This window comes from Trypanosoma cruzi, genomic scaffold, assembly GCF_000209065.1.
Source record: "Trypanosoma cruzi strain CL Brener 1047053516515 genomic scaffold, whole genome shotgun sequence".
In the NCBI taxonomy this organism is placed as follows: domain Eukaryota; phylum Euglenozoa; class Kinetoplastea; order Trypanosomatida; family Trypanosomatidae; genus Trypanosoma; species Trypanosoma cruzi.
Window position 1 is genome coordinate 60,683 of NW_001849349.1, and position 9,547 is coordinate 70,229.

General features: G+C 41.6%; 4 protein-coding genes and 1 pseudogene across 4 annotated transcripts, besides 10 other annotated features; all 5 read left to right on the forward strand.

Moving 5' to 3' along the window:
- Positions 1–9,547: a sequence feature (heterozygous, Esmeraldo-like haplotype).
- Positions 256–302: a microsatellite.
- On the forward strand, positions 598–2,658 carry Tc00.1047053506411.10 (thimet oligopeptidase, putative; the record flags this gene model as incomplete). The annotated part of the gene is made up of 1 exon (XM_800960.1): positions 598–2,658. The coding sequence occupies one exon, from the start codon at positions 598–600 to the stop codon at positions 2,656–2,658; it is 2,061 nt and encodes a 686-aa protein (XP_806053.1).
- Positions 2,848–2,897: a microsatellite.
- Positions 2,952–3,223: a mobile genetic element.
- Positions 3,105–3,125: a sequence feature (AT_rich).
- Positions 3,546–5,231, forward strand: Tc00.1047053506411.20 (hypothetical protein, conserved; the record flags this gene model as incomplete). The annotated part of the gene is made up of 1 exon (XM_800961.1): positions 3,546–5,231. One exon carries the CDS (start codon positions 3,546–3,548, stop codon positions 5,229–5,231), a length of 1,686 nt encoding a protein of 561 aa, XP_806054.1.
- Tc00.1047053506411.25 lies at positions 5,519–6,448 on the forward strand (annotated as a pseudogene).
- Positions 6,717–8,417, forward strand: Tc00.1047053506411.30 (proline oxidase, putative; the record flags this gene model as incomplete). Its single annotated transcript, XM_800962.1, has 1 exon — positions 6,717–8,417. One exon carries the CDS (start codon positions 6,717–6,719, stop codon positions 8,415–8,417), a length of 1,701 nt encoding a protein of 566 aa, XP_806055.1.
- Positions 8,431–8,455: a microsatellite.
- Positions 8,585–8,633: a sequence feature (A-rich).
- Positions 8,728–8,759: a microsatellite.
- Positions 8,976–8,996: a sequence feature (AT_rich).
- Positions 9,023–9,059: a microsatellite.
- Positions 9,116–9,547, forward strand: Tc00.1047053506411.39 (CDP-diacylglycerol synthetase, putative; the record flags this gene model as incomplete). The annotated part of the gene is made up of 1 exon (XM_800963.1): positions 9,116–9,547. A coding segment is annotated over one exon (432 nt), but the record flags the coding sequence as incomplete, so codon positions are not given.

Consider the following 9,547-nt stretch of genomic DNA (forward strand, 5'->3'; position numbering starts at 1 on the left):
AAAAAAAAAAAAGAAAAAAGTCCCCCCCCCCCCCTCCCCCAAATAAATAAAAAAAGAAAAAGGGTTTGTTCCCAGCCCTGGGGATTTCCCCCTTTGCGCATTTTGATCGGGCCCAGGCCGAAGTAGCACCCATGGCAGCCGCACGTTGGCTTTCACCCCCACTCATTTTTTTCCACCCATTTATGCCCACGGAAGACAAAAAAAAAAAAAAGGAGGGCAAAATCATGCAAAACAACATCAGCACGCCACGACATCAAAAAAAAAAAAAAAAAAAAAAAAAAAAAGAAAAAAGAAAAGAAAAAGCGAGAAGAGGGAAAAAGTAACGGTCTCAAACAAGACACACCACCTTCTGTACTTCCTTGACTTTTCAGGCCCCGTAAACAACAAAAAAGAATGCGGGGAAAAAAAAGGACTGTTAGTTATTGTTGCTTTCTGTAGTTTGCGTTACTCCTCCACAAGCCTCCCTTTTTTTTTGGTGTTAAAATATTTTTTCGTTCTTTGCCTTTTTTTTTTGTTGGAAGCAAAATCAAGAGTAAAAAAAAAAAAAGAAAAAGAACGACTGCGACAAAAAAATAAAGGGCTGCAAGAGATTAATTTATGAGGATGGCCCTGCGTATATTTGCGGACGTAGGGACTGCGTCGAAGTGTGCGGTATTGTTTCCAAAGAATGTATCTGCCTGTCAAGTGGTAGCGGAGGAGGCAAAGGTCAGAGCGATGGAGAAATTGAATGCAATCTACTCCTTTGAAGGAAATCGTACATTCGACAACACTGCTGTGGCTGCTGATATTGCGGCCGCAGAGTTTGATGTCTCTTTAAGTCTGCTTTCCGTGATTATGAGTGTTTCGACGGCTAAAGAGATACGCGAAGAGGCCAACAAACAAATTGTTGAACTCAAGTCATTTGAAATCGATAACTTTCAATCCAATAAGCGCCTTTTTGAGGCTTTGAAGGAAGTTTCCCAGAGCTCTCAATATAAGGAGGAATACTTGGAGGGTAACAAAGATAAAGAGTACTCTTATTGGCTTGATGAAGAACTAAGAAATTTCAGACGAAAAGGAATGGAATTGCCCGACAACAAGTTTCAAGAAGTTGTGGCATTAGAAAAAGAACTATCTGCCTTATGTACCACGTTTTCTCGGAATATTAGCGAGGATCAGAGTGAGGTTTTGGCTTCAGCGGAAGAACTAAAGGGGGTACCAGGATCCATCATTGACGGACTCAAAAAGGCAGATGATGGTCGATTTATATTGAAAATGGATTACCCAACCTTTTTTGGCGTGATGAAAAACTGTGAAGTGGCAGCTACCCGTCAATCCATGGCCCGGGCCGCAAGTAACAAAGCATATCCCGTTAACGAGCGGGTTCTGAAAGAAATCATTGCCAAAAGACAGGCCCTAGCAGAAATTCTTGGCTTTCCGTCTTACAGTCATCTTAATTTAAGTGATAAGATGGCAAAATCTCCTGATGTTGCAAAGGCGTTTGTCGATGACCTTATTCCTCGTCTTCAGCAGAAATGGAAATATGAATTGGAGTTGATAAAAAAAAACTTACATGAAAGCTGTATTTTAACAGAGGATGGACGTTTACGAGAATTTGATGTGGCATTTATGATGAATCAAATCAAAAAGATTCATCTTAACGTCAGCGAGACCGAAATCCAAGAATATTTTCCTCTTGATGTTACTGTCAAGGGGCTTTTTGATATTTATCAGGCCTTTTTTGACATTACTTTTACACGCATTGACAATGGTTTTGAGCTTTGGCATGAAAGCGCTTTTACTCTTCAGGTTAAGGATAACGCAACTGGAAAGACGTTGGGACACGTGATTATGGACCTTTTTCCGCGTGAGGGAAAATATTCGCATGCCTGCTGTCACTCAGTCGTCCCTCCCATCCTTTTGCATGGGTCTGAAGACGATTTTTCGCCAGCCTTAGGCGTTGTAATCGCGAATTTCCCGGCGCCTTTAAAGGATTGCCCTTCTCTGTTTCTTCACGATGACGTGACGACATTTTTTCACGAATTTGGTCACGCCATTCATGGACTCATGGGGCGTAGTCGAATGGCTACTTTTGCTGGAACAAATGTTAAATGGGACTTTGTTGAATTACCCTCTCAGATGTTAGAGGAATGGGTTTGGGAGCCCGAAATTCTTCAAAAAATAACATCTCATTACAAAACGCATGAATGTTTACCCAGTAACCTTGTGGAGGCAAAAGTTAAGTCCCGAAATGCATTTATTGGTCGGGATTCTTTAAGACAGTTGGAATTTGCCACCTACTCCCTCGAAGTTTTTTCTGCCCCATTTGCAGGCGGAAAGGATCCCAATAAATTGGATACCGCGGAACTAATGAGGAGTATTCGTTCAAGAATCAATCCTGACATTAAATGTGAGGATGACACGCATTTTGAATGTGGTTTTGGACACCTTACTGGTTATGGTGCGGGGTACTATGGTTATATGTGGTCCAAGGTTTTCGCCCTTGATGTGTACGAATATATCAAGAGCCGTAACGGCCTTTTGGATCCTGTTCTTGGGAAGCGCTACATTTCTAAGATTATTGGCGTTGGGGGCGGCCAAGATCCCACTGCGATGCTGAAAAAGTTTTTAGGCAGAGAGCCTAACAGCGATGCTTTCTTGAAAACTATCGGTGTCTAGCATTTAGCTTTTAATAATGAAAAGAAAACGAAAGTAATATATGGGGAGTTTACTTTGAGCCCTTTTAAAAATTATTCTGCCACGAAGAGAATGAGGTAGGGTAGACGGATTGGTCTTTTACTTGCTGGGGAAAGATTATAATCATTATCATAGGAGGTTTTGGACTGGATTTTTACGAGGAAAGCTGTCTAAATAAATAAATAAATAAATAAATAAATAAATATATATATATATATATATACTGGCAAGAAGAAGATATCTCTTTAAGATTTTTTTTTTCATCTTATGAATATGAGCTTGTGAAGAGAATGATCGCGGGAAGAGCTGGCTAACTTAATGGATACATATCCTGATAAAACGAATACACTTCTTTAAAACGCTTTTCTGCCGTATGAATTTTCGGGAAAAACACGAATTTAGTTAGGCAGAGAACCGATAGAGGCAAGATAATTTTTTATTTTTATTTTGCCATTGCACCCGCCCCCTTGATTCCCACCTCGCGGCGGGGTCTTGTGATTGGAGGATCCCAAAGTCTGCCACTTCTTAAGTAATATATATATATATCTCCAGCTCGAATAGAGTGCGCCATGTCGCGATATTGTCCATCATACTATGCATGTTTTGTGAGCAAATATCGAGGAAGTGACGAACTGACTGCCTTTCCATTCACCTTTTTCAATTCTCTTCTTGTTTTATTTGTATAGATAGTTTGAGGATCTGTCCAGCAGCTGGGGCAAATATTTTTAGATTTTCGTTACCCAATTTTTGCTCACATTAATCGCGTTATAACGTTTTTCTTAGGTTCTATTCCATGTTTTGTTGGTTTTAGTCTCTCTCATTCCGTCTCTTTCTTTATATATATAAACTGGGAGGAGATTTTGATACCAATGGATTGGTCTTCATCGTCTTCTGATGAGGAGCTCCGAACAGCTCTGCGGCACAACGCCAGAAATATGCAGGCTGAGGGACGGGCTGTACCAACTTCTGGACCTCCAATTACTTTTTACAATGGCGAAGCTGTGAAGGTACAATACGGCACAATCTATTGTCCCTTTAGAAGAAAGTACTTCCACATACATCCGGTAAAACGAAATCCGGCGGATTTTTTTGGTGATGTAAACGTGAGGCGGAATAAACGTCGTTGTTTGTCTCCCTCGTCTGTTCAACTGCTGGATGCGTCTTTTTTTGACGAAACACCTCTTGAATTCAAAGAAATTACACTGAAGGAAATCAATGATAATGGGTTTTATCTTTTCAACGGTATTAGGAAATCCTCCTCTTCTTCGCTTACGACGTTGTATCCACCACTTTTGCAGGATTTCAGGTATTCTCGCGTTGCATTGAAAAATCTGTTCAAAGAATACATGTTGTCGCCAGTTTGTTTGCGTAGCGAAAAAGATGGCTGGAAACGAACTACATACCAACTACCCCCAAAGGGAATAGTTTCAAGCTTTTTTGACGGTCGTTTTGCCTTCTGTGGCATGGGTTCTCAGTCGGAGCTGTTTATTGTGGAAAATCAAAGGCTATTGCCTCACTCTATTAAGATTCCGGGTGGCACTGATGATATAATTGGAATGCATTGTATTGGTCGTAATGCCATGTTCATTGTAAGGAAAAACCGGCTCCAACATCTCTCTTGGGATTCTGATACTCCGTCAAATACTGCGGTTTGGGATTTTTCTCCTGAGGTCAATGCAAATTTTTCTTGTTCATGCACCAATGCATTTTCAGAGAATCAAAGTGCTTCTTGTGTTATTCTTGCCCATGGGAGGAGCCTGTTTACCGCTGCCATGCATGAGAACACGATTCATAAGCCTCAAAAATTGTGCACTTTTCGTACAACGCCGATTTTATCGGTTGACACTTTTTCTTTAGGGCCTCTCGCTAACCAGGTGGTATTGTGTGGAATGAGGAATGGCACCATTCAAGCGCAATCGTTGCAGGATATACGAGCTCATCGTTCCTTTAATTCTGGTATTCAACTCAAAGCAGCGTGCATACCCTACGTTCATTGTGTGGAAAACAGTTTTAATTTTGTTTCGGTCTCTATTATTGGTGAGATAAAGTTGTGGGATATAAGATATATGAATAAAAAAGAAGCAGTCTTTGAAATGGTGATGGACACAGCTGGTGGCCGCTTTCACGATATACAGGCTGCTTTTGTTGATGACATTGCTTGCTTTACGAATTTTACCGGTTGCATTTCTTGCATTAACACGAGAAGGTGGCTTAGTCTTGGTCAGTACCAAAGAGCTGGGGGAAACGAGGGCCGAATCCATTTAGTGCGAGGTACATTTGGCTACCAAATACTCGATGCTGGTATTTGCAATACAATGGCCTATTTATTGCATGTTGTCTACTCCTATAGCCGTTTTTTGCATACCTTTTTTCTTTTGTTATTAGAACTTACGTTTCAAGATGTGAGAGCTTTTTGCTGTCAAAAAGACATTTCTTTCTTCATTACTTCCTTTTCTTTGGTTTTTGAAGGTTTGCTCCAGGATCGGGTTCAAAAGGGTTCACCATTACTGGCATTGATTCAAAAGGTTCTTGCTGGGTGTAGCTCAAAAAAGTAAGAGAATACAAATGATTTCTTGCGTAGTCTTCAATGTTCTTTTGGGAAGGCTCCAATTCATGAGAAAGCAGATGTGAACCTTGCTGAAAGAACAAGAAGAATGAGCAGCATTCTGAATCAATGCATAAATCAAGCGGATCATCTCTTATCTAGAGAGGGCATTGAGGATGTGGAAACCTATCTGCAGCGTGCGTTTACTTTTTTGGATGCTTAAGGGACGTATAGTACTCTGCGTTGAAGTCTAATTTGGACAGTTGTACAATAACAACGAACGTCACATTTTTTTGGAGGCATCAACATGTGTATGATAGCGATATTTCGACATTACCTATTCGAAATAGTTGCGTCAGTTGTGCCACAATTTTACCCGATCTGGAGTTGTATGCCGTAACCCATCGATACGTTTGTACCATTCATATTTATACACTGCATGGTGCGAGGGTTTGTCGGCCAACCGTGAATTTGGATTCTCCGCTGTGCATTGTATTTTTTCCAGATAAAAACGAACAGCAGTGGCATCACGGGGGTGAAGGGTAATTTTATCGGGCTTTACTTGTGTTCAGATGATTAAATGTGTTGAAGATAACGCTGCCGTGACAGCTGCAGCTTTTTCCTTTAATGCCAACTTATTACACACTGGCTCTTAGGACAAAAATGTTTGCAGGGTTGCTGGCCTAAATGGGAAATTTCGGGCCGTATTGGGGGAGTTACTAGATGGGAGAGTCGGGGTTATCTTCAGCTACGCAACATAATGCGAATGACTGAGTCATTTTTTCACGGAGTTTTGACCGTGGTGCACGCGTGGCAGACGCTCTAAATCCCTGTACATTGAGGCGGTTGAAGGGAAATGAAGGGTGCTGTGTGGAAAAAAATATTTAGTCCCGACGATTCAGTTGTTCTATCTGGGTGTGAACGAAAAATAAATATTTGGAATGCCATATCTTATACATTTGTTAATACATTTGAAATTAAGGCTATGGTTACCTCTGAGAAAGACGTTTATTTATTTCTTAAGCAGCTGCCTTTTTTCCATTGAAATTTGGAAATTTGCTTATCATATTTAATTTATATGGAGAGTTCTACATTCTAAAGATAGACACGGGCAATATCTTCTTGGATATGACTTTGCAGAAACCTGTGTATCACACAGCGAGTGGCTTTACTAATTATGTTCTTACATGTGGTGGGATTTTGCGTGGGTCGGGTGGGGGTTTGGCAGGTGGCAGAAGCAACTAACCAGGAATAATGCCACTCCCATTTTCATTATGTTTTCAGAGTAGCCATAAAGACGTAAGCTCAGTAAAAGCGGTGATCATGCCTTTTTATCAGAAGTGGTTCCGCATTCTTGGTTTTCCCCGTGTTTTTCTATTATTTTCTTTAAAATCCACGCAAGAGAAGGGAAAAAAAGGGAAAAAAAGGAAATAGGAGGCTGGAACAAGAGAAGGTGAGGTACATTTGTAACACGGAGAGTTCAAAGTCAAAAACGATGTTTCGTGGTTATGCCAGATTAGCCTCAAAATGTGCACGGAACGTGTCTCCAACTTCACGCAAAATTCAGCCGGTAAATTTCAAGGATGACACTATCTTTAGGAAGAAATCTCTTTGGTGGTTAGTGCGAGCCTTAGTGGTGCTTCGCATATGCCAAATTTCATTTTTTTCCAGGAACGCGGTGTATTTGATGAAGAAATCAGAATCTGTTTTGGGTCCTTTCCTTATCTACAACACTCTCGTGAAGATGACAGCATATGGCCATTTTTGTGCCGGAGAGGATGAGCGTGGGCTGAAGAATACGGTGAAAGCCCTTGAAAGGCAGGGAATTGGCTCTGTCCTTGATTATGCTGCCGAGGCAGACGTCGCGGGATTTGCCCCGCCACCCGGCTTGGAAGAGGCCCCAAACCTATCCATGGCTTCTCTCGTTCACAAAACGACGGTGAATTATTCGTCTCATGAGGAGCTGTACGATGAGAATATGAAGTTGTATGTTATGTGCGTTATGCATGCTTCGCTCAATCAGCCCGTAAATGGGGTAGGCCTGGCGGCTGTGAAAGTTACGGGCATGTGTGATCCGCAGCTACTCGCCCGCGTCTCGGCTATACTTCACTCGGTGCACGCCGGTTGGGTGCAAAATTTTACTAATGAAAAACCTCCTCCTATCGAGGAATGCCGTGTCGTGATGGGGACTAACAAAGAGTATCAGTTATACATTACTTATGATCAATTACGTAAAGGACTTACGGCTTATGGTTCAGCACGAAAATACACGGAGGAAGAGGCGGAGGCTGTCATTAAGGCACTTGATGAGAAAAATGAAGGCAAAGTGAACTATTATCAGTTCAAGAAGGTGGTTTCAGAAGCGGTTCTTTCCATGGAGCCCACACCTGTCCAAAAGCTTATCGTTGAGAAGCTTCCAAAACTCACAGAAGAAGAGCGCGAGCTTTGGCGGGCATTGCATAGGCGTTTGTCTGTTATTGTACGAACGGCTAAGGATTTACGGGTGCGTGTTCTGTTTGATGCCGAACAAACATTCTATCAAGTTGCCATTGATAATATTGTGCTGCAGTTTCAGCGTCAGTTCAACCTTGAGGAACCAACTGTTTACAATACGTATCAGTGTTATTTGACATACACGGAGGATCGCGTGTTTAACGATTTGACGCGGTCTGAGCTTGAGGGGTGGGTTTGGGGTGGAAAGGTTGTGCGTGGAGCGTATATGGTACAAGAGAGAGAAACGGCATCTAAATACAGCTACAAGAGTCCTGTGTGGCCGACATATGAGGAAACCAATGCATGTTACCAGGCGTGTGCAAGGCGTATTTTGAGGGAATTTACTCGGTTGCCCAATACACCCTTTGAAGTGTTATTTGGTACGCATAACAAAGAATCTGTAGAGGAAATATCTGAAGCTATTCTCAAGCTTCCTCCCGTAAAGGGTCTAGCAGTGTTTGCACAGCTGTACGGTATGGCAGACCATTTAACGATTCCCTTGCAAAAAGCGGGATTTCGCGTATTCAAGTATCTTCCTTATGGCCCTGTGAAGGAGACTATTCATTACTTGGGCCGGCGGGCCACGGAGAACGCTTCTGTTCTCGCGAATGGGGGCTCAGAAGAGGTTGATTTGATGAGGAAGGAACTGCGCCGTCGTCTGTTTTGTTTCAAGAGCTACCGGGAAAAAGATGTAAAGGCTTAGTCCCAATTTTGTATTTTCTTTTTTTTTTTTTTTTTTTTCTGGTTAGTATGATTTGTCTGACCGCGTCTACAATAAGCATTTGCACGTTTGAGGGGATATTCGTGCATGTAGCCGATTATATCGAGTTAGCTTCTAGCTTCACTTTGTGATGTCGCCACTGTCTCTTAAAAAACAAAAACAAAAAAAACAACAACACAAAAAACAACAACAACAAAACGGAGAGATCTGAGGTGACTTGTCAATTCACCTGGCAATAGCTGCTGCATATCCAAGACCCGTCTGTTGCCAGGGACTGCGCAATGTGAATGCATTTCTTTTTTTTTTCTTTTTTTCTTTTTTTTTGTATGTGTGTAACACGAGGAAAAATGGAAGGAATGTAAAAACAATAAAAGACGAACTCAACCCACTTATTATTATTATTTGTTCCGTGTGACTCCTGCGGATAATCGCAAATTGTTTTTTTTTTTTTCTTTGGGGGAGGGAGGAGGGGGCTGGAGGCTGTGTTGGCTGATGTTATTGCTACTTGCACGCTTTGAAACAGCGGGTCTGTGCTACATGTTTTATTTAATTTTTATTTTTGATTTTGTATTCTTCCCTCTTTCAAGTTTTTTTTTCTTTTTTTCTTTCTTTTTTGTTTGTTTTGGTTTTATTTCTTCCAAATGCTCGAACCCCAATGAGTATTACAAAAGTACTTTACGATGAATAAGGGTCTTTCCAAGCGTGTTTTGTCCCCACTAAAGAGGACAGCCTCAGGTTCAATTAGTTCAATAGAGTCACTGCCGCCAAAAACCGAGGCTCCGGAAAAACTGCGGACCTACAAGGATTTTATCAACCGAACCATATTTACGATTGCCATGGCGTACGTATTTCTTGTACTCATTTCATTGGGTGTGGAGGTGGTTATTCCGCTTGTCATTGCCATTGAGTGCACAATGTTTTACGAAATTACTAGAATAAACCAGCGTGCACGGAAGGATAGGCAACTTGTATCAATGTTTGTCTTGAAGCTTTGGTTTCTGGGATCGACCATATTTTTAGTGACGAGTCATAGCATTCGTGAACCACTGGTCGCGACATCCCCATGGCTTTTGAGGTATTACGCCAATTTTGGCATGTTTGCGTTCGGCTTG